This window comes from Malus domestica, chromosome 06, assembly GCF_042453785.1.
Source record: "Malus domestica chromosome 06, GDT2T_hap1".
Classification (NCBI taxonomy): Eukaryota; Viridiplantae; Streptophyta; class Magnoliopsida; order Rosales; family Rosaceae; genus Malus; species Malus domestica.
Window position 1 is genome coordinate 22,397,418 of NC_091666.1, and position 24,881 is coordinate 22,422,298.

The following is a 24,881-nucleotide window of genomic DNA, read 5'->3' on the forward strand; positions in this document are numbered from 1 at the left end:
CTAGGCCACATTCCGGCTCCCCGTCTCTGAGCAGACAGTCAGAGGAAAATACACTTCAGGCCCCATGCTGGCTCCCCGTCCCTGTGCTAAATAGCCAGAGGAAACACACTCCAGGCCCTATGCCAACACCATAATCGTCGCTCAGGACGGACCGGAATCTATCTCTACGTCACGTAGCGGAAATGACCACTAGGTAAGTACAAAACCATTGAACATATCTATATTGAAAAACAACTTCATAGTATAAAAGAATCAAGAATATACATTTAAGGAACGTGTTCAGAGCATACGACTAACTAGAACACCAAAAGAAATAATATAAAATTTAATGAAACAAAGGATGGGTCCTGCACCGAGAGGACTCGAAGATGCCGATGCAAAAGTGTTTAGATGCCGGAATTGTATACCTCGATTCTAAGTCCTGAAGGGGGCGCAAAACAAACATGAGTGGACCAAGTTGATATATATATATAACAGTTATCAAAATACTAACCCCCAAGCTTTATGAAAACACATATATATATCATGATAAACATAGGTTTTCCGAAGCCTAGCATGTCGTGCAATGTCTCAAATCATAACTTGTATATATAATAATCACTAGTGAGTGTCCAATAACCCCCAGGCCATATTCCGGCTCCCCGTCTCTGAGCAGACAGTCAGAGGAAAATACACTTCAGGCCCCATGCCGACTCCCCGTCCCTGTGCTAAATAGCCAGAGGAAACACACTCCAGGCCCTATGCCAACACCATAATCGTCGCCCGGGACGGACCAGAATCTATCTCTACGTCCCGTAGCAGAAAAGACCACTAGGTAAGTACAAAACCATTGAACATATCTATATTGAAAAACAACTTCATAGTATAAAAGAATCAAGAATATACATTTAAGGAACGTGTTCAGAGTATACGACTAACTAGAACACCGAAAGAAATAATATAAAATTTAATGAAACAAATGATGGGTCATGTACCGAGAGGACTCGAAGATGCCGATGCGGAAGTGTTTGGATGCCGGGATTGTATGCCTCGATTCTAAGTCCTGAAGGGGGCGCAAAACAAACATGAGTGGACCAAGTTGATATATATATATATATATATATATATATATATATATAACAGTTATCAACATACTAACCCCCAAGTTTTATGAAAACACATATATATATCATGATAAACATAGGTTTTCCGAAGCCTAGCATGTCGTGCAATGTCTCAAATCATAACTTGTATATATAATAATCACTAGTGAGTGTCCGATAAACCCCAGGCCACATGCCGGCTCCCCGTCTCTGAGAAGGCAGTCAGAGGAAAATACACTTCAGGCCCCATGCCGACTCCCCGTCCCTGTGCTAAATAGCCAGAGGAAACACACTTCAGGCCATATGCTAACACCATAATCATCGTCCGGGACGGACTGGGATCTATCTCTACGTCTAGTAGCAGAAAGGACCACTAGGTAAGTACAAAACCATTGAACATATCTATATTGAAAAACAACTTCATAGTATAAAGTCATCCATCATCTATACTATAAAGAGGTGTTCAAAACATGTTCTAAATATCATATCGTCATCCATCGGATATTCTATAAGAACATGGGTTATAGGAAAAATAGTAGTAATTCAATCTAGCCTTAATAAGCATCTTATCTCAAAAGCGTTTCATAGAACATAATCACTAAATAATGCTCATGTATGCATTTCTACTATCAAAACATGCATTTTTAGAAGGGATCCTCTCATAGTACTTCGCCGCCGAAGAGCCACGCAACCTATCGAAGAAGGAACACCGCAGATAATTGCCTCTAAGCACATAAAGGGTCCAATTAATAAAACTATATAATAAACTATATAATAGCAATTGAATTTGGAAAAACGGACATTGGAAACGGATTCAGAATGTCAAAGAAAGGTCCTGGATAAATTTCGTAAACGTCAATAGAATATTCCTTAATGGAATATTCTCCATAAAGAGTTTTGGGCCGACTAGGGTTTAAGGTTAGGACTTGGGTTAGGTTTAGGTTTAGGATAAAGGGTTAATGGGTTAGGGAATTAGGTTGATAAAAGGCCTAGGGTAAATAATTGGGTTTAGGGTTTTTAAACTAAAAGGGTTTATTGGGTTAGGGCCCTAGGTTTTAGGGCTTAAAGAGGAAAGGGCTTAAAGCCCTAGTTCAAAAGGCCCAAAGGCTTTTAGCCTAAAGGTTTCTTGGTTTAACAAGGGAACGGACTGAAGGCCCTAATTTAAACATGGCCCAAAGACCTTTATAATTAAACAATTAAAATTAAAACAAAATAAAAGGAAAAAGGTTTTGGGTTTGGCTCGGATCTAACGGGCCTAAAGCCCCAGTTCTAAATGGCCTAAAAGGCCTGGGTTTTCTGGAATGTGGGTCGCCGGACCCATTCGAAATAGAAGGCCGGATTCGGCCGGAATTTACACAAACTTTAAACGGCCATAACTTTGTCAAAACTTAACGAAATCGAGTGATTCAAAAAAAAGTTGTAGCTCTGGAAGAGACAAAGAGAATGGTACCTCACAAGACATCTAACTCGTCATGGTGTGACCGAAAAATGCCTCGAAATCCTCGGAGGTAGCCGGAAACTGGGTAATATTCAAATGAGTATAACTTCTTCAATACTCAACGAAATTGGGTGAAACAAAAAGGAAAGTTGTAGTACTCAGCGAGACGAAGAGATTGATACCTTGCACATCAGCCAACTCGCCGTGGTTTGGCCGAAATTGGCCTTGAAAGGGGTGGTCTGCGTCGGAGCTCGCATACGGGGCTTCATGGTTCAACTTCCAAGATGCCAAGACTATGGTTGAGTTCATAGTGACGAGATAAAGACAATGGTGATGTTGAAATTGTGATTTGATGATGATTTTAGGATATGGGTTATGGGTGTGGCACGGTGAAAGAGAAGAAGAAAGAGAGAGTGAGGGAGAGTGACATGAAAGAGAGGGAAGAAGGAGACCAAAAAGGGGATGAGCCCCATATGGCACACAATTTAACACCAAAAACAATTTTTAAAAGAAAACAATATCCAAAACAAAATGAAATTACATTATTTTTAGGGGTGGGTTTTACACACAACATGCCAAACATATGATATGACTAGAGATTATTGCTCTATAGTTTATATACAATCCTAAAACATTATAAGGCCATCAAATACTTCACTGCAAATCCCTTTGGACATACCTTAAAGACGTAACATAAACTTAGTAAAGTAAGAAATAGATAATCAATATAAATAAGCATGAATGCAAGACTAGTCATCTGCGGTACTTCATGTTACAAAACATATATGACTTTAACCGTAATGTGAAGGGCTACAAAACAGGTAAAGTAACCCACATTTTTTAGTTCGGATTTGAAACAAAAGTTGAAATATGAAAAAACCCCAAATTCTAATCTCAATTTGACCTAAAAATCAAAACCCTAATTTGTTCAAGTGCAGAGTTCTATGAGTGAAAATTTCTCAAACCCAAAACAATAAAATCAAATAAAGCTTAGTAATATCACGATCTGCAAAACAAATCGACGAAATAATTCGAAGATTCGAAGTTTACCAGACAACTCGGAGCAGATAAGGCCGAGCAGATGCAAATGAGGGAAGACGCAGAGATGAGGGTGAGGAGGACGACGATGAGGGAGCAGGGCAAGGACGACGATGAGGGAAGACGCAGAGATGAGGACGAGCAGGATGAGCGACGTTGGGGGGTTCTTGGATGACTGAATCTCTCATGGTTTTCTCTGGCTTATGAGTCCACCCAAAATTGGGGATCCTCGTTAAGAACTGTTAAGGAGGCGTATAATCCGAGCGAGTCCATGCTAAGGTCATTAAACCTAATCCTAGTGCAGACCAAACAAGGGACTATAGTCTAGTCCAGTCCAATCCTCCCTAATCCGGTCAAACAAACGGGCCCTTAAGGTTTTAGTCAAAGAATGTTAAGGATTAGGGATCGCATCCAAAGTATCCCTATTATTAATTAAGCACACAGATGTCAAATGACATAGATGGATGCTAGCCCACTTTTGTGGTTCTGGACTTTTTAACCTCTTTTATTATTGAGTTTTTATTTGACTTCCAGGTGTTCACACACTGAATTGAAACTTTTCAAAATATTACATGAGCTTTGGGAAATTACTAGACTACTTGGACTTCGGAAGATCCAATATGAGAAACATGAAGAAAGTTGAGGTGCAACATAAAAAAATTGGCAATATGTGGAGTAACTCAATTACTTATTACCGATGTAATATTCATACTCTCAACACGCCCCCCTCATGTGTGGCGAATTTTCAAGCCTAACACGTGAACAATACAATTTGGATGATGTGGAGCACATGTGGTTGTTGGGATTTACACATAAAACTACTTGCTTTGATACTATGATGGTATAATTGATATGGTATAGCAGACATTTTTCCGTTAGAGGAGGTTCTCAATTCAAAACCTACAATCCTGATTCGTCTTTTTTTGGGTTTGCAAGGTGAAAGGTGAGGTAGCATCTATAGGCCTCGTTTGACAAGGAGGGCTAATTTGGATAGGACTATTCACTACTTTGAAGGCATTTTGAAGGAGGAAATGGATGAGAACTTCTGTATTTTTTCCAAGTTGAAGGTTACTCGTGAAGAAAAGATATCCCTACTAGTCCCCACAAAAGTGGTAGGATTTAAAGGGATAACTTTTCTTCATGAGTGATTTTCAACTTGTACAAAATAGGAAAGTTGTCATCCATTTCTCCCTTCAAAATGCCTTCAATATAGTGAATAGTCATATCCAAGCTAATCCTTTCTATCAAACGAGGCCTTCTGATTCTTTATAGTTTATCAATTTTTCAACAGCTTAAGCTTTTGCGGTCTAGTGGTCTCTGAACAAGCAAAATAACTAGCATTCGAAACCTTCAATGCTAAAACAATGAAGCCTTCAATGATTCGTTTTGAGTTTCCATATTTGAACATTATGAACTAGAGTTATAAAGTTTTGTTGTTCGTATATAATCCTAGGTTTCATTGTCTAATTGGTTTCTTAAACCGCAAGAAATTATATAAATGCTGCAAACATATACTTTTCCAATCTCAGCTCCTTGATTTATAAAAACATACATAACAGGATATTTCCTCGGAATTTCAAGCTTAGGAATATTTTTGTAGTATAACTATATATTAAGAATTCAAAGCAGAAATTTGAATGGTGCAAACCAGGCAGAGCTTTAATACAAAACCAAGAATATCACACCCCAATTTTACCTTGCTTGCTAAACTTTCTTCGGAGCTTTTTACACATCGAATGCCTTTCCTTATCATTCGTCTGAGTGGATGCCAGCATTGGCAGCGCGAGACCAGTATTCCTTGACTAGCTATCCAAATAATGAGCCCTCTGTTTTCATCAGTTTCAATGGCTCATCATACTCTACTAATCTCCCAGTCATTTTAAATTTCTGTAATTAATTAACTACTAAAACAACATGACTATGAGATTTGTAACACAATGCAATGCTTACCATCACTAATAGAAAGCACTTTAGTGCAATCCATCACAGTTGGTATCCTATGAGCCACGGTTATTACAGTGCAGTCTGCAAATTCTGTTCTTATAGTTTTCTGCAAAATAGAGTTTGTTGCATTGTCCATTGACGCAGTGGCTTCATCGAGGACTAGTATCGGGCTCCTTTTGAATAAAGCACGTCCCAAACAATTGGCAATATGGGGAGTAGCCCAACCTCTTATAAGTCCTTGGATAGTTTGACTCCTCACCGATGTGGAACCTTCTCCTCTCATTCTCACACGCCCCCTCATCTCACCACACGTGGATAACACAATCGGGGTGACATGGAGCATGTGTGGCCGTTGGGCTTCACACGTGGGACAACCTTCTCTATTACTATGAAGAAAGTTGAGGTTCCACCATAAAACCAATTGTCAATATAGGGAGTAGCCCAACCTCTTATAAGCTCTTGCATGGTTTGATCCCTCAACGATGTGGGACATTGTCCTCATGGTACAAGTCTATCTCCTTATTATTATTATTTTGTTGTCATCTGTGAGGATTGTTTTTTATTATTTGCATGATGTTTTGCAGGATACGCATATAAGAGATTTGATATGAGCTGCCATGCGTGTAACTGTGTAAGACAACTTTCTTCGTTTCATTTAATACGGTCTACAACGACACCAATTATTTATGTTGATTGTTGTCTTAGAGATTGATCTTCAATGTCTTTGATTGAATTGTTTGTTTCATTATCTATTGCGTAGAAATGAATTTTCATCTAGTTGTTGTGTGCTATGAAAACTCATTATGTAAGCAATTCAGACTCTACCGTAAATATTTGGTACTATTTGTACATTTTGTACAAGTCTATGTCTCCTAATATGAATTCTATTTGATTCTGCTTGGATGAGCTTGTGTATTGCTATTGCACAAATCTGTAGTTTAGTTGCATGGAATTTGACAATTTATAACCATAAGCTTCATTCCGCCTATGGACACCAATTTTGTTCCTTATTGTTGATAGGGTTGTAAATAAATTTGCACATGTATGGAAGTAGTGTTGTCTACCGTTTATACATATATATAATTCTATTTTACAACTTCTACATGTGTGATACAATTTTCAATCCCACAATAATGCGCAGACACCCTTACTAATTGCTCACAAAATTTGAATTAAAAATATCTTCCAACATAGTCGAGAATAATTTACATCTCGTGTAATAAACCTTTCATTGGAAATCTAATGTGAGCTCCTTAAATTCATACAAAAAATGCATACATGGGCCGCCATGCGTTGTTTGCCCATTTCATAATAACTTAAGCTTTTGGGGTGCAACATGGATGAAATTGAAGTTCTACCATACTAGCCTTCATGCAAGTGCTTACGCGCATGCAGAAAGCATTTTTTGAATCATCGTGTGCTACGCGTGACTTACACATTTTAAATGTATTTATATGCGTGAATTGACAAAAAGAAAGTCAAATATTTGAAGTAAATGAATAATCTAAGATCATACTAGGAAAAAACCCCTCACAAACCAATCAAAGCAGCTGAATTCATATAATAAAATCGGTCTTTCAATTTCGATCTACATTCTATTGAATTTACATTAAGAATATAGAAAATAATATTTAATAAACAACTGATTGAATCACATTATTACTAGCTCATTGTGAGGCTAAGTCCACCCTCCTTCCCTTTAGTGTAGATAATATCGTTTGTTCAAAAGAAAAAAACAATCATTTGACAACTGATTTAATCACATTATTATGCGCGTGAGAAATACCTTTTTATAACCGGCATTACACACCTCTTAAGATGTTTTGAACGTGCTTAAAAATAGAGAAAATAATATTTAATGAACAACTAATTGAATTACATTATTACTAACCTATTGTGAGGTACTAATTATAAAAAAAAAATTAACTGTACAGAAAGAATTAATTATTAAAAAAACACTATTAAAATGATGAAAATAGCCCTGCATTATTTTGGATTGCTTTTGCAATTTTTTGTTTTAGGGGCATTTTTGTCCAAAAATTTTTGGTGAGGCTTATGACTCCAAAGGGGGTTGTTGGCTTTATATATAAAGATACCTAATTGACAATATCAAGAGTAGGCCAATTACTTATAAGTACATGCAAGGTCTCTCATTCCCATTATGTGGGATTCAACTCTCAACACGTCCCACATACGGGGCGAATTTTCAAGCCTAACACGTGGACAATACAAATTGAGTGACGTGGAGCGCGTGTGGCCATTGGGCTTCACATGTGAGACAACATACTCTGATATCATGAAGAAGGTTGAGATTTCATCATAAAACCAATTGGCAATAAGGGGAGTAGCTCATTACTTATAAGCACATGCAAGGTCTCTCTTTTCCTCGATGTGGGACATACTCTCAGCACACATTCTTACGTGTGGTGAATTTTCAAGTCTAATACGTGGACAACACAAATTAGGTGACGTGGAGCGCATTTGATCATTGAGCTTCACATATGGGACAACCTTCTCTAACACCATAAAGAAAGTTGAAGTTCCACCATAAAACCAATTGACAATATTGGGAGTGGCCCAATTACTTATAAGCACATGCAAGATCCCTCATCTCTCTAATGTGAGATTCACTCTCAACAAAGAGCAACAACTAAACCTGGCAGTATAACAATAAAAAAATGTCACCCATGCACAAAAAAAAAAGATACAGAAAATCATGTTCCCTTACCAGAAATGTATTCAGTTTATTGTCATGTGTTTAATAAACTTAGCAACCAGCAAGCACTACTCTCTAAAGTATCATGCCATATTGGACATTTGACAAAATTAGCAACTACATGTGTGAAACTCAATGACCACACGTGTTCTATATTATCAATTTGTGTTGTCCACATGTTAGGTATAAAAATTCACCACACGTGAGGAGACGTGTTGAGAGTGGAATCCCACATAAGGGAAGGGAAGAACCTTACACATGCTCATAAGTAATTGAGTTACTCCTCATATGTTGCTGGAGAGGATTTCCTTCATATGTTGCTGGAGAGCTTTTGCTAGTGTATAACTTGCTCTTCAAGTTATGCATGGGTGGCATCAAATCCTTTAGAAAGTCAATGACATATCAGCCCTTGATTCACCTTGAACCTAGAAGATCAGTGAGAGCAGCTCATGCATCTTCTTACAATTACATATATGCCCTGCTTTGAATGTGGCATTCGTTAAAATATTTAATTTCTTCAACAACCAGCTGCATATAATTGTAAACACCAATGCAAAAAGGACTCTTGATCTGTTAGGCAAAAATGTGAAAACATTTTCTGCTTATTAACAAGCGATTTGCTGTTTATATAGATATTTTTACAACGAGCCAATACACTCACGGCAAAGCTGCGCAACTGCAAAATCACAACTAGGTGTCGAATTTATCACAAATAATATCATCATTGTATTTATGAGTCGGACTTGAGACTTGTTCTACCAAAATTTTATTCAAAATCTTTTAACTCCCTTTTGAAAATTGAAATTAATTGAAAATAAGAAATTTATTGTGAAATCGACGGTATGTGTGCAGTGGAACATAAAGTAAATAAGACACAATATTTACGAGATTCGGCAAGTGTGCATGCCTACGTCCTTGGAGCAGTAGCAGTAGTCTCTCTCATTATTAAACTGAAATTACAAAGCAATGGAAAACAAGAGATTGCATACTTTCTTCTCTTTTCTATATGCGTATTAGTGAGCTGATAAGCCTTTATATAGGAAAACTATATCTATTTGTTAAGGACAAGAGATGTGAACGTAGGCAACGCACCTTCAACATTTGTTGGCTGATAAGAACTTTAACATTTGTCGGCTGTCAAGAAGCGGTGCATGTTGCATATTTCTTCATGTGGGTCATCCACTTTTACAACAAAACAACATTTTTTTTTTGCATTTTTGGTTCTCAAAATAAATGTGCCCTGTAGGGAAGTTGACATGAAAATGTTTTAAAAAAAAGTTTTAAGAAGCTGTACTTAATTACTTGGAGAAGGGAAACTACTTTCATCGGCCAAAAAGTTGGGTTGCGAAGCCTTTTGCGACGATTACGGTAGCAACGACGGAAGAGTGCTTCTACAGTTCTACTCCCAGAGAGTGGCAGTGAACTTTCAGAAAACAGCAACAACATTACTAGCAGCAACCTTTTGGGGCTTTTCTACTTTCTTCTTTATTTCCAGTTAAAAAGTGGTGCTCCTGCCTTGGCAGAGCTGGTGAAATATCATGTTACTAGCTCAAACTTGTGACCAGTTTTCATAGTACTGTTTTTATCTACTTTTAACATAGTTTTTAGATACTGGCATATTGCTAATTTACAGAGTGTTTCTGAATGCTGAGTTTGTTTTAAACACATGGAGCCACATTGATCAAGTCTCTGCTAACTGCGTCGGGAATAAAGCCCTTCGGGCATGGCCGGATTGCGTATCCATTTCGTGCCATGACCTGTTTTGATGGACACTGCTTGACTCTTTCGGTCATTCCTTACATGGCGATGTGGTATTATTCATTTTACCATAAAAGTGTCTTAATCTGAACCATTTATTCTCTTTATAATAATCTAATAAAGACTGTTTAGTCATTCATATAAATCAAACAAGTTCACAGTTAATCATGAGGATATTAATGGTTATCATGACTATTGATTAGTTCGACACATATGGACAGGTAAACTGTATCCAAATTAAATGAATTTTTTCCAGATGTGATCTTTACATGATGAGGAGAATGAACGGTTGAAATTATAATGTTTGTACTTGTTGAGAGTATGAATCCCATATTGGAAAAACAAGGGACGTTGCATGTTTTATAAGTAATTGGACTACACCTTATTTCCAATTGGTTTTAGAACCTCTAACTTTCATCAGTGCGGTGAAAATCCTCATGGACTTGATGGAGCAGACAAAGGCCATTAAATGCCAGCTCATGCACATTAGAGGGAGAAGGCTTAATTAAGTTGTGGCTTAGAAATTTTCAAGTTACTGTTGGAGATTGTTAGTCCCATAGAAACTAGAAGTCTTAATATTGTAAGCCTTTTATAAGTACCGTACAAAATGGCCTGCCAGTTAGACTTTGAATGTTGTAAAATATTCCAGCAAATACTTTGCTCCGCTTTAGTTCCGGTCGAGTCCCTGAGCTACGATTCCCATTCCTAATTCATCACTCTTCTTATAGGTTTCCTTGCATCAGGAATGACTCCTTATATGTAAAGAGTCAAGTATTATTAATCAGTAGAGAATTAAATAAACTACTCACTTTCCTCGATCTTTTGTTTCATTTATCAGCAGTTCCTCAATAGACCAGAACAATTCATGTGCAATTTTCTTAATGAATTAATCCACTATGACCTTCCAAAATCGGCAAGATTATGAAAATAAACCTAAATCTGCTAAAAAATATAGTTGGACTCTTCCGACGATATAAAGAAACAACACAATATCAGCATTTGGTCCAAGAGCCACTCAGTACAACAGTCTAATTGATATTTCTCTTCACTTGAAAGTGAGAGGTTTTAGGTTCGATTGTTGCTAAAAGCGAAATTGAACCACATTATTATAGCAAACCCATTGTAAGGCTTAGACCACTCCCCACCCCTTTAGTGTAGATATTATTGTTTCTTAGAAAAAAAAAATTAAAATCTCAACACCTAATCACATTAGGATTTAGAGTTTAGATTGTAAACTTTCGGAATAATGAAACCTCAACCTTAAATGGCAGCGTGACGTAACAACTAGTATTGAACGCAGGTTGCCTTTAGAGGGATGGAAAGTGTTTCAGTAGGTGCCCTTAATTTTTTGTTGGCTCTAGTTGGATGCCATCACCCTTTCACTCTCCTCCTTACTCTTTAAAGTAATTAAGCAATCCCAACAGCTTATGGCATGATGCTAAAGAAAAATAATTTTTCAGTTTAATTGATTCTATCTTCTGAGCGGATGCCGGCATTAGCAGCACCAGCACGAGACCAATATTCCTTGACTAGCTGCCCAAATAGTGATCCCTCATTCCTCATCAGCTTCTTTGGCTCATCATACTCCACCAGTCTCCCTGTCATTGTGCATTTCGCTAATTAACAACTAAAACAACTTAAATAAGATATTTGTAGCAAAAGAAATGCTTACCATCACTAATTGCAAGCACTTTAGTACAGTCCATCACGGTTGGTATCCTATGAGCCACGGTTATTACAGTGCAGTCTGCAAATTCTGTTCTAATGGTTTTCTGCAGAATAGCGTCTGTTGTATTGTCCATTGATGCAGTGGCTTCATCGAGCACCAGTATTCGGCTCCTCTTCAACAAAGCACGTCCCAAACAGAATAGTTGTCGTTGTCCCATGCTCCAGTTTGTTCCATCTTGTACAACTGATGTCCAAGTTTTTAATTACCTCTTGTTTTATAGACAATTTCAGATAATAACGATGTTTCGTTGACACCAAAAAGCACTCCTATGAGACAGACTGAGTTTATTACCTGAAGAATCAAGGCCGTCTTCCTTTTCTTGAACGGCCTCTCGCAACTGACATTTCTCAAGAACCTTTTAAACATTGATGGAAGATAAATTAAGTTAGAATAAAAAGGTTAGTGTAAAGCTGTGTTTACATCTTGCTAAATACTCAATGTTGACATATCTTCAATGTCAAATGGTTGTTTTGAAACGCTAATTTCATGGCAAAAACCTTACTTCCCATATTTGATGATCGGTATACTCTGATAAGGGGTCTAGATTGAATCTCACAGATCCACTGAACAGAGTCGGATCTTGTGGTATGATCCCAAAACATGATCTTAAATCATGAAGTCCAATTGTGCAAATGTCATAGTCATCCACTATGACCTTTCCTTCTGTAGGCTCTACCAGACGAAACAAAATGCTAATAAGAGTAGTCTTCCCACTTCCAGTCCGGCCAACAATACCAATTTTGTCACCTCCTTCAATTGTACAATTTATCCCACGAAGAACTAGCGGAGCATTTGGCCTATATCTTACCTGCATAAGTTTCATTAGATATCATACACAAGTTCCGGGCATTGTTAGAGTTATACTTTTCTGTAAATTTTCTGTTGCACTAACCTTTAGATCATGTATTTCCACCTTGCCAACAGTAGGCCAATTGCGCATAGGTCGGTTCTCTTCTATTACTTCCGGAGCTTCACTAGGAATATGCATGTATTGTTCTACCCTTTCAACAGATATGATTGAATTTGCAAGCATGCACTGAAATTGGACAGCAATTACGACGAATACATTCAATGAAAGACCATAGGATAGTACCATGCCAACAAATCCTGTAAAAAGATTAAGCAGAATGGTTTAATTAGGGGCACGACACTTGAAATGTAAACGATGCACCACAGATGGTAAACTGAATTGTTTAAAGTTCTGAGGAAAATATGATGGTGGATGCTAGTGTTTACCAACCAGTGGAAGAAGTGTCGAACTGAATCAAAGTAATGGCAAGTGCTGAGGCTGAAAGAATGATAGCGCATACCAGCTCAAGCCTTCCTATCAACCATTCATTTGCAGAAAATCTATTGAAGTCAGTAGCAGCATTTGCATCAATAAGTTTCAAATTTTTTGACAAGAACCGATCCTCCTGTCCAAAAGCTCGGATTGTCAAGGCTCCAGCGATAGATTCAGCAAGGTGGCTTGCAAGGGCAGACTTAGTTGTGCCATTCATTCGCATCAACTCTTTGGCCGAAGCAAAGTAGTAATTCTGTTTGTAGAAAGGAAAATCAAATAGAATACTTTATGCTTAGAACTAAACAAGAATGTAAGGAAATCATTGAAGAACTAAACAAGAATGTTTCTCATAGTGCAGTACCTGTAAAAATATTGTAATATAAATTGTGGGAATAATCAGAAACACAACGGGCCAAGTACGGAAAACCAATACTAAAAATATGCTATATGTGTTCAGAATTCCCGAAATTGCAATAATCAGCTTGAAAGGTACTTCAAGATCAATGACATTCATATCATTGGATACCTAAACAAAAGAGTCGATGCAGATGTTAATGTTAGTTCCAATAGCTTACTTAAAAGAATATCTTTTAAAAACAGTTTTTCAAACTCTTTAAGTCTTACTCGACTAAGTACCCTTCCCAAAGGTGTCGAGTCATAAAACAACATTGGTGCTCGGAAAAGAGAGTTCAGCAGGGTTTGAAAAATGGAGTTTGATGCCCCACATCCCAAGTAGACCACACAGAAAGTTCGAATGACCAAAGCGAGTATCATTAGACACATGATCACAGAATAAACACCGAAGAGTTTTTCTCTTGACACGCTATAATCCTGCAGCTTTAAAGCCAACCAATAAACTTGAGCTAGTTGCCCAAGTATGAAAATGGAGTGGACGCCAATGGCCATGGAGAAATGGAAAAATCCCCTGCTCGGCTTCAAATACTGGATGTATGGCTTGAAACCAGTATCTCCTGTTTCTCTCTCTTCTTGCTTAATCAATTGATCTCCTGAAGATTCTTCATACGGTAATTCGGTGGTAAATTTCTCAATCTCCTCCCTGGGTAATTTATGTTTTCCGGTAGAAGCATATTCAACTTGGCTTCTAGAACCAGCAGTGTCATTGTGTGCATTAATGAGGTCTTGGAACTCAGGACAAGAAGCCAGCAACTCTTCATAAGGAGCTGCTCTTAAAATTTGCCCTGAACTCATCAACTGTGAAGAAAAATTATGTTACATATGGGACTTACCTAGTTGATTGTCGAACGGATTAAGAAGAATGGTATCAGTAAACCCATGTAAAAATGTTCTTAAATACCAATATCGAATTAAAAGCTGGAAGGAAGTCGACTTGGTGTGTCACAAGCAAAACCGTCTTCTCCGCTAGAGCTCCCATGACATATTCCTGGAAAAGTCGCATTAGCTTTCACTGGAGAAATTTGAAAAAAAAAAAAACAAAGAAAGACAATATCATCATTCATTATTAGAGTGAGGCACAAAAAGAAGTGCTACATTGAATAGACTTGTCGCTGTATGGGCATCAACTGCACTGAAAGGGTCATCCAAGAGGTAGACATCAGCATTTTGATAGAGTGCACGTGCAAGTTGAATGCGCTGCTTCTGCCCACCACTTAGATTGACACCTCTTTCTCCTATCTGAGTGAGATCGCGGAATGGAAGCATCTCAAAGTCCTTCACTAAAGAACACTTGCTAACTGTTTCTTGGTATCTAACATTGTCCATGGCAGAACCAAACAGAATATTTTCTTGTATAGTTCCGGTTTGGATCCATGCAGACTGAGAAACATATGCTATCTTCCCGTATACTTGAACCTGTAAAAATAGGCAGTCAGAATATCTAAGTAAGGCTTCCCATCTATAATAATTGGAAGAATAATTACTCCAAGTGATTTGGTTCCTTACAACGCCACCAATGCGTGGAACTTCTCCGAGAATTGCAGCTAACAGGGTTGATTTACCAGAGCCAACCTCTCCACAAATTGCTACTTTTTCCCCCGGTTTCACCACCAAATTTATGTTCCTTAATGTAGCCTTTGTAGCACTAGTATACCATGAAATTTCTGAACATCTGCATAAAATGGAATGCTCAACCTCTTTGCCACTGCTATCTTTCGTATGTCTATTCTCCAACTCTGGTTCATCAAGGAACTTCACAATCCGAGATAATGAAACCTTTGCTTCAATAAATGCTCCAAAAACATCTGGGAACAGCCTAATTGGCTCCTGAACAATCCGCAATGTTGCTAGAAGTGTGAAAACATTACTTGAAGAAAGTGTAATTCCGAGGAAGTAGCATGCCCAAAAAGTAACTGTGGAGACCAAAAGAGGAGATGCCCAGAATAGAACATTATAATACCCCTTTTGAAACATCACTTGAGCTAACCATTTCAATTCTTCTCTTCTTAACCCTTCGATAACATTCTTGAAATTTGTCTCCCAAGAATACAGCTTCAAGATCTTCATATTTGAAAGCGCTTCGGTACTGGTCTTCAGCCTCCTATTTTGTGCTGCCATGAGCTTTGTTTGGTACTTGTGCTGCAACTTTGCCAACGGAAAGCTTGCCACCATAGTCAATATAAGTACAATGAGGGCTGCAACAATTGCCAGCCCGACACAGAAGTAAACAATAAGTAATGCAAGGCACATCTGAAGGCTTGTGGACCATATTTGATGAAACCAGTATGGAAATTCACCAACTTTATAAGCATCCACCGCTACATAATTCACTATCTCACCAGGAGAGTGAGTCATCTTGGCAGAATTCGAGAGTCTTAGTTGCTTCTGATATATTGCAGCAGAGACCACTGATCTTACTTGGAGCCCAATCAATCTTGTTCTAAAGTTCCATTGCCTCTCTGATAGTGACTCCAAGATTTTTGAGATGAAGAGACCTAGAGTGAGTGCATAACCCTCATATTTAAAAGCTGCATTGCCTTCAGCAACGTCAATGAAGGCCATGAGAAACAGTGGGCCGCTACTCAGGGTTAGAACCTTGATCAATGCAAAGAACCCCGTTATCAAAATAGCCTTCCTCTGGCATAAAAAAATTATGGACAAAATGGAAGAGTTATCTGATGCGAAACTCTGCTTCCTCCGTTTGTCCAGTTGCTCCATAAATATTGAGTAGCACGTTCTTGCTCGATCAGCCTCTCGCAGTTGTGGAATATCTTCATTCTCAAGAAGCTTTTTCTTGCCTTTCTTCATCAGTGGATTCAGCCACCAAAATGACAATGTACTGAATAACCCTGCTTTTGCAAAAGGGGTTACGTTGTCATTTGAACTGATTTCACCTCTGACGTCCGATTCATCCCCTTGCAAAGGCGTGTAGAAAGCATCATCATGGATTTCTGTATCAAGTTTTACATTACTGCTTCCTTGAAATGCAGTAAAGAGAAAGAGAATCGATCCGGGGAAATATAAAATGTTTACAACAAACTGAAATGACACTGCCTCATCCACAACAGCTTCCCAAATCGATGAACTGCAAAGAAAAGCCGCAAAGAAGAAGGCAAGAATCGAAACAATTTTCGTGATGACAATTTGTGGAGAGAGTGGTTTTTTCAGGGTTATGATTAAACTCAGAAGGAACCATGTGAACCCTTGAAAGAACAAAACTAGCCATCCATGGAGAGGTAAAACAGTCTGATCGGTATTTACTTTGTCGACGATTGTCCATATCCCAAACCCCAAGCAGGCAAAAGCCAAACCAGAATTAAGGCTGGCTGAGACAATTGACAATGCAGAGATGGTGTGAGACTGAGATGGTGCTATTTTATTTGATGACAATCTATATATGAAGAAACATAACAATATAAACAGAAGTAAGATGTCAACTGCAATGACCAAAATATTGTTGATGCATGAGTCTGGATCGATAATGGATAAAAAACCCGAAGTGCAATCAGCTCCAGACTCAGTCGAACAATCGGAACTGTTGCAGAAGAAGGTCCAGAAAACCTCTGCCATGGTGTTTCTCTGTGAATATAAAAATCTGCACAATTACAAAGGAAAAAAAGAATTTGAGAGGAGGAAAGAAGCTGCATCTTAAAACCATGGTTTAAGGCTTAAGCAGACGTGGTAGAAGATAAAAGCACAAAAATGAAACTGATATTCATTCATGTTGTTCAGTAACTAAGGTAATATTTTTTTGGAGTGCTAATAATACTTTCCTTTTTTTTTTGTCAAACGGTAGATTTTGTTAGATTAGATGTTAGATTAGCCACCGACAGGGTTTGAACCCATGTCGTCATACAAGGGGCTCAACATTTTTCTACTACTGTGGTAAAGGGTCACGTAACTCAGGTAATATTTTACCAAACACAAAATTTAGGGAACATCTGTAAATGTAATCTGAGAAGTTCTATTGTACCTAAATGCATCTAGAACCTTAGTAATTAGGGTTCTATTGTTTCGGGTGCGTAGGGGGATTGAAGGAGGGGGATTCTGGCTCCTTCCAATTTCTATGAGTGGGGTAAAGGAGTAGGTTGCTAGTCAGCCAGTCCGGGTACTTATGTGTAGTCTGGCTCACCCAGGAATTTCCGGATCTACGCTTATTTTCAACTCCCCGAAGCATTTCGTCGCTTACTACGTCTTTCCTCGTCTCTGGGTGCCTAGGTATCTACCGTAAGCCTTTCTTCGTTTGGACCTCGCCCCTATTATTTAAGGCTATGCCATCCCCTAAGGTGCTGCTATAATGTTCTATGACTCGAATCATGTTTTCTCCCTTTCAGTTGTAACCATATCTATCACTTACCTATCTTCCAAACAAAAAGACTGCATCAAGAATTTAAAGAAATTGCCTGAAAAAGTGAAAATTGGTTGCTGCAGAAGAAAAAACAAAACATACGTATAAAGCTAGAGCATGAAAACACACACAATTATAAAATGATTGCAGTAGTAGTGTTGTGTAGATCACTTACATGAAAATCTTAGTGCTCTCAAACTCACTAGCAAATTAATCAGCCCTCCTACCTCCTGGTATATAACTTTCTTCTCTAAGTTACTAGGTCTGGGAGGGAAGCTTCAATGCTTTACAAGTGCATCACAGATCATCCTCAAGTATCAAGGTCGGCCCTTTGATTCACCTTGAGCTGCTCACCATTCACCTGAACTCTCTCAGATCTCTCATTAATATACTTGTTGCTTCACCTACCACCAGCAAGTGCATACAAATGTAAACGAAGATTTCAATATGTTATGGTCCAATTGGACTAAAAACTGGTCCTATTTCAAAAAGTTAAAAACCACTAAAAATTAGACCTATTTCAAAAGATGGACTATAAAATTGAACCTCTTTCAAAGAACAAAGCATGCAGAACAAGCACGCCAAATAATGAAACTTTGTAAATCCAGATTTCATTGGGTATAGAAACGCATGAGATTTGGTGGGTTCTGCAAATTTTTCAATAGGGATTCAGATGAGAGAACAAAACTGTGAAAAATAGCACACTAAATGATGAAAATTCTCAAAACTCAGCTTTCATTGTGCATTAAAAGCCATGAAAATTAGTGGGTGAGAGCCGCCATTGGAGCAAACTTCTTGGTCGGAAGGGTGAATGGACAAGGATTGTCAGCCCTATTTTTTTCCATGCCCTTTCTCACGTGCGTAATCACGGTTAAGTCACGTTAATATTTTATATTATTTTTTTATAAAGATAATAAGATAAAAATAAATAGTATTATAAAATATTGACATGTCTTAACCGTAACTACACAGGAAGACATGGAAGAACATAGAAAAAGAGAGAAAAACCACTGGGTTTTATGGTTTCTATTAGGGATATTAAGTAAATGGGTTAGATGATGACAAGTGTCAAAGGATTAAGAGTAGTTGTTAGTTTAGTATGATATGTTTGTTGTATAAATACTCATGTACAGTTGCTTTCACATTAAAAAAATAAGAAGAAATACATTTGATACAATTTTACTTCTCTCTCTTCTTTCTCTGTCAAAGCTCTCAAATCTTTTACTATCAGAAATGTTATAGAACTTCTTTTACAAGATTAACAGTTTCTTCGTTGGGGAAACCCAGATTTAAGAAAAGCAGCAATCATTCAGTATACCCAGCAGTGAGAGGGAAAGAAATGAGAAAATTTTTGTATACCACAATTATCATTTAATTAATTATTTTTTTATTATTGGTTCATTAAATAATGTTTAATTAAATTTAAAATTCTACTTAATTTAAATGATATGACTATCCACATCAGATGCCACCTAAGATGATATGAAAATGTGGTACAAAAAATTGAATACATTTTTGCTCACCACCATTTAGTATGGTATATGCTCACCATCATATTTATCATCGTTAGATAAGTTTGAATATTGAGTGTAGACATCGAAATTTCGGTAAATAAATATTGACCGATAAATCAAAGTTTCAACGCTCATGTATTACATAAATTTTACACGTAGCATGTGTCTAAACAAAAAATCGAAATAAATTGGAAAAGTCATCAAACAGGACACGTGTCAACACCTGGTAGAAACGACTTATTTCATCTGGAATATTATATTCAAAATTAGGCCTTGGAAATTTCTATAAATTAATTCACTCACCTGAGGGAACCAATTCATATTACACCTTGAAGCTCTGAAGCTCTGAAACTCCAAAGCTCTCAAGCATCCAGGTTCCCGAAGAATCAAGAAAGCCTTCTTCGTTCTTCGTTCATCGTTCATCGTTCTTCGAAGATCAAGCCTCGACGGCCCTTGAAGAAAGTGTTCTTCGTTCATCGTTCTTCCAAGATCAAGCCCCAACGGCCCTTTGGATCAACCATCCACCAATTCAAGATCAAGCCCCAACGGCCCCTGAAGAACTTCCACCAATTCAAGATCAAGCCCCGACAGCCCTTGAAGAAAGCACCATCGTTCATCATCCGTTCATCCAAGATCAAGCCCCGACGGCCCTTGAATCAACAAACATCAACAAATCCACACATCCAACCGTTCTTCAAGTTCAAGCCCAAAAGCCCTTGAAGATCCGTTCATCACTGTTCTTCAAGATCAAGCCCAAAAGCCCTTGGAGATCCGTTCATCACTGTTCTTCAAAGATCAAGCCCAAAAGCCCCTTTGAAGATCCGCTCAAATCCACCTTCAAGATCAAGTCCACGGCCCTTGAAGAACGTTCATCCTTAGATCAAGCCCAACGGCCCTTTGGATCAATCGCACATCCACAAATACACACCTTACGGAGATCGAATCAGATGATCAAAATAGAGAGAGATTGTAACCCAAAATCATCAAATACAAATATTTGTTTGTGCGCGTTGTTCTTGTCTCTTTCGTTTCAGGAAATTTTCGTGTTCACATTGAGATTTATGCTTATCCACTACACGAATCTCGAAATTCAAATTCATCTAACTGTGATAACTAGGTGGTGAGCATACACCACACTAAATGGTGATAAGCAAAAATGCTTCCCAAAAAAATTTAGAGGATTCTTGCCAAATCCTCTTTGTGAGGATTCTAGGGATTCTCGAATCACATCCATTCATCGTATATCGTGCGGTCAAAAATTATTATAATTTTTTTTTTAAATTGAATATAAACAGTATCTGATAAAAACTGGTTACACGATATACGATGAACGAATATGATTAGAGGATCCAACAAGGATCATCTCTCCAAAAAACATAGTATAAAAAGCATTACTCTAATTACTTTTTAAAATAAAATAAAAAATTAATGATAATTATGATTACTCATTTGCACGTTTAACTATGTGGGACTCTTCTTCCTACTCTCCCTTCCCTCCCGACTGCTTTACCTCCTTTCTTTCCACTCCCTCCTTCCTTAAATATGATATTACCGTTGCCAGCAATCAGTCTTCTCTCCCGACTGCTCTACCTCCTTTTTCGCTCCCTCCTTCCTCAAATACGATCTTATCGTTGCCGGCAGTCAGTTCTTGTCGTTGGTAGTATTAAGCTGGTGTTTCTCATGGAAAGGTAGTATTATCAAGTATTTCAGATATTCAAGACTCTAAGGCGCACTATAGTATTATCCCGTTAGGTTAAATAATAGTATTTTCAAGTATTTAAGATATTCAAGACCTCTAAGAGTTATTATCTTGAGCTGGTGTTTCTGGTTGTCTTGAGCTGGTGATCTTGAGCGATCAGGAGAGGAGAGAGGATGAAGAGGAAGAGTCTCACATAGTTAATCGTGCAAATGGATAATCAGAATTATCATTATTTTTTTTTTTAATAAAGTAATTAAGAGTTTTTAAAACCTGGGTTAGTGACTATGGCATGCCAACACATCAGCTATCTCATTTGGTTTAGAGATTTGGTTTAAGGCATTTGATTTCCATAGTATTACCCACTTTAATTAGTTTGCAAATTGGAATCTCTCACTCCTCTTCTAAATTTGTTAGACTAAACTTTGGTGCCTTTTTTTATCTAAACCACATATTAATAAAACCTTATTTGTCAATAGAAAAAAATGATAAAATGATTATTCAGTATTCTATCACTACAACAAAATTTAGGGAAGTAACGTAATTTTAGAAAATAAGATTTTGCTATTTTTTCAATCATTACTTACAAATAATTTTAAAAATTTTAATTAAAAAAATTAAAACTCCGCCTATGTCTTACATGGCCGGTCCCAAGCCCGGATAAAGGAGGAGGGGGAGGGCGTCAGGTAGTCGACAGCCGGCACTCCATGATCACGTCGAATCCTTATGAAAATGAATCCAGAACAAAATCGCGCTAAAGCTAGGGCGTCACCCGTAAGTGGCGCGCTGTGTGGCCTGAGCACAGTGATAAGTGAGCAAGGGTCGCTGTATCTCCATCGGCACCCGGATGCAGTGTTAAATGAGCAAGGGGGCCATAGAAACTTCTTTTCGAACGACTCCACTCAAAGTTGTTTGGGAGCATATGCTCCTATCAACTTTACCCGGGACACACAAAAGAAGTACTTTGATCCTATTAGACGGGGGAGGGTGAAGAAGCTAGGACAGAAGGGTAGAGTTCAAGAGAGCAAAATGCGTTTAGGAACGTGGAATATAGGAACCTTAACGGGAAAATCTATGGAAGTAGTGGAAGTTATGGTGAGGAGAAGGATAAATATTATGTGCCTACAAGAAACTAAGTGGGTTGGTAGTAAGGCAAAGGATCTAGAAAACTCAGGGTTTAAACTTTGGTATTCGGGCACAAATAGAACGAGAAACGGTGTTGGCATCATCGTGGACAAGACCTTGGTACAAGATGTTGTAGATGTCAAGAGGGTAGGAGATAGAATCATGGCAATCAAGATTGTAATAGGACAAGAACTTATCAATGTGATTAGTGCGTACGCACCTCAAGTAGGGTTGGATACGAGTTCGAAGGAGAAATTTTGGGAAGATCTTGGAGACTTGGTGCAAGGAATTGCTCAAACGGAGAAGTTATTTATAGGAGGAGATTTAAATGGACACGTGGGCAGGGAGACAGGCAACTATGGAGGTTTTCATGGTGGCCATGGTTTTGGGGAGAGAAACGAGGATGGGGAAGCTATCTTGGATTTTGCAATGGCATATGATCTCTTCTTAGCCAACACCTTCTTTAAGAAGAGAGAAGAACATGTGATCACCTACAAGAGTGGGTCGTCAAAAACACAAATAGATTTTCTTCTAATGAGGAAAGGGGATCGTATAACTTGTAAGGATTGCAAAGTTATACCAGGAGAGAGCGTGGCTAATCAACATCGCTTGTTGGTGATGGATGTACATATCAAAAGAGTAAGACAAAAGAACAAGACTTGGAAGTGCCCAAGGACTAGATGGTGGAATCTAAAAGAAGAAAAACAAGCCATTTTCAAAGAGAAGGTAATCACCCAATGTGTGTGGGATAGAGAGGGGGAAGCTAGCCAAATGTGGGATTCCATGGCTAGTTGTATCCGAAAAGTAGCAAAAGAGGTATTAGGAGAGTCCAAGGGCTTTGCCCCACACCAAAAGGAATCTTGGTGGTGGAATGAGGAGGTACAAACGAAGGTGAAGGCTAAGAAGGAATGTTGTAAAGCCTTATACAAGGAGAGGACCGATGAAAATGGTGAAAGGTATAGAAAAGCGAAGCAAGAGGCGAAGAAAGCTGTCAGAGAAGCTAAGTTAGCGGCTTACGACGATATGTATAAACGACTAGATACCAAAGAAGGGGAGTTGGATATCTATAAACTATCTAGAGCAAGGGAAAAGAAGACAAGGGACCTAAACCAAGTGAGGTGCATCAAGGATGAGGATGGAAAGGTTCTTGCTACAGAGAACGTGGTTAAAGACAGATGGAGAGGTTATTTTCATAATCTTTTCAATGAAGGACATGAAATGAGTGCTTCTTTAGGGGAGTTGAGTAACTCAGAAGAGTGTAGAAACTACTCTTTTTATCGTCGAATCCGGAAGGAAGAAGTGATTGTAGCTTTGAAGAAGATGAAGCATAAAAAAGCAATAGGCCCAGACGATATACCAATCGAAGTGTGGAAACTTTTGGGAGAGACAGGTATAACATGGCTCACTGACCTTTTCAATAGGATTTTGAAAACGAAGAAGATGCCAAATGAGTGGCGAACGAGCACTTTGGTGCCTATCTACAAGAATAAGGGCGACGTACAAAATTGCATGAACTATAGGGGTATTAAGCTAATGAGTCATACAATGAAGCTCTGGGAGAGAGTCATTGAGCATAGATTGAGGCAAGAGACACGGGTTTCGGACAACCAATTCGGGTTCATGCCAGGGCGCTCAACCATGGAGGCAATCTATCTCTTACGAAGATTGATGGAAAGATATAGAGATGGGAAAAAGGATTTACACATGGTCTTTATAGATTTGGAAAAAGCGTATGATAGGGTCCCAAGAGACATTATTTGGAGGATTTTAGAGAAGAAAGGAGTACGAGTAGCATATATCCAAGCTATAAAGGATATGTATGAAGGAGCAAAGACTGCCGTAAGAACTCATGAAGGACAAACCGAAAGCTTTCCCATAACTGTAGGATTACATCAAGGCTCATCCTTAAGTCCTTACCTTTTTGCGTTGGTAATGGATGAGTTAACAGGACATATTCAAGATGATATTCCTTGGTGTATGCTTTTCGCAGACGATATAGTGTTGATAGATGAAACTCAGGAAGGGGTAAATGCAAAGCTTAACCTTTGGAGAGAAGTGTTGGAATCTAAAGGTCTTCGCCTAAGCCGATCAAAGACAGAATATATGGAGTGCAAGTTCAGTGCAAATGGAGGCCAAAACGAGTTAGGGGTGAGGATCGGAGATCAAGAAATGCCAAAGAGCGACCGTTTTCGTTACCTAGGATCTATCTTGCAAAAGAACGGAGAATTAGATGGAGATCTCAACCATAGAATACAAGCTGGATGGATGAAGTGGAAGAGTGCATCCGGCGTGTTGTGTGACCGCCGTATGCCACTGAAGCTCAAGGGAAAATTTTATAGGACGGCAATAAGGCCGGCGATGCTGTATGGCACAGAATGTTGGGCGGTGAAACATCAACACGTACACAAAATGGGTGTAGCGGAGATGAGGATGCTTCGTTGGATATGTGGGCACACGAGAAAGGATAAGATTAGGAATGAGGATATCCGGGGTAAAGTAGGAGTAGCCGAAATTGAAGGAAAGATGAGAGAAAATCGGTTACGGTGGTTTGGACATGTGCAAAGAAGGCCTACTGACGCTCCGATTAGAAGATGCGACTATGGGACAGAGGTTCAGGGCCGAAGGGGTAGAGGAAGACCTAGGAAAACTTTGGAAGAGACTCTAAGAAAAGACTTAGAGTACTTGGATCTAACGAAGGACATGACACAGGATCGAGCACAATGGCGTTCTAAGATTCATATAGCCGATCCCACTCAGTGACTTGGATTTTCCAAGTCTCCAACCGAGAAGTTTTCCT

At 38.4% G+C, this 24,881-nt stretch overlaps 1 protein-coding gene across 5 annotated transcripts; it reads right to left on the reverse strand.

Annotated features, from left to right (window-relative positions):
- Positions 1-11,161: 11,161 nt before the first annotated feature.
- Positions 11,162-18,739, reverse strand: LOC103431054 (ABC transporter C family member 10-like). 5 transcript variants are annotated; one of them, XR_011582039.1, is made up of 14 exons: positions 18,709-18,739; positions 18,296-18,580; positions 17,925-18,153; positions 14,908-16,996; positions 14,497-14,817; positions 14,303-14,389; positions 13,612-14,199; positions 13,349-13,513; positions 12,942-13,240; positions 12,598-12,812; positions 12,208-12,513; positions 11,997-12,060; positions 11,649-11,888; positions 11,162-11,574 (listed from the first exon to the last, which is right to left on the reverse strand). XR_011582039.1 is itself a non-coding variant. In XM_070823548.1 (14 exons), exons 4-14 carry the CDS (start codon positions 16,969-16,971, stop codon positions 11,438-11,440), a joined length of 4,482 nt encoding a protein of 1,493 aa, XP_070679649.1. In that variant the 5' UTR covers positions 16,972-16,996; positions 17,925-18,153; positions 18,296-18,396; positions 18,483-18,606; the 3' UTR covers positions 11,162-11,437. The 5 variants fall into 5 exon arrangements, 4 of the variants coding, with proteins under 4 accessions (XP_070679649.1, XP_070679651.1, XP_070679650.1 ...); XM_070823548.1 differs by lacking the exon at positions 18,709-18,739 and having other exon boundaries at positions 12,946-13,240; positions 18,296-18,396; positions 18,483-18,606; XM_070823550.1 differs by lacking the exon at positions 18,709-18,739 and having other exon boundaries at positions 12,946-13,240; positions 14,908-16,727; positions 16,849-16,996; positions 18,296-18,569.
- Between the last annotated feature and the right edge of the window lie 6,142 nt (positions 18,740-24,881).

Bases quoted from the DNA above. Each gene is read 5' to 3' on its own strand.
- LOC103431054 (XM_070823548.1), bottom strand. From the start codon at position 16,971: ATGGCAGAGGTTTTCTGGACCTTCTTCTGCAACAGTTCCGATTGTTCG. The intron at 14,390-14,496 runs GTAGCACTTCTT...CGACTTTTCCAG, and splicing joins CAGCGACAAGTCTATTCAAT to GAATATGTCATGGGAGCTCT. The intron at 12,813-12,945 runs GTTGGTAAACAC...ATCTTTTTACAG, and splicing joins GTTCGACACTTCTTCCACTG to GATTTGTTGGCATGGTACTA.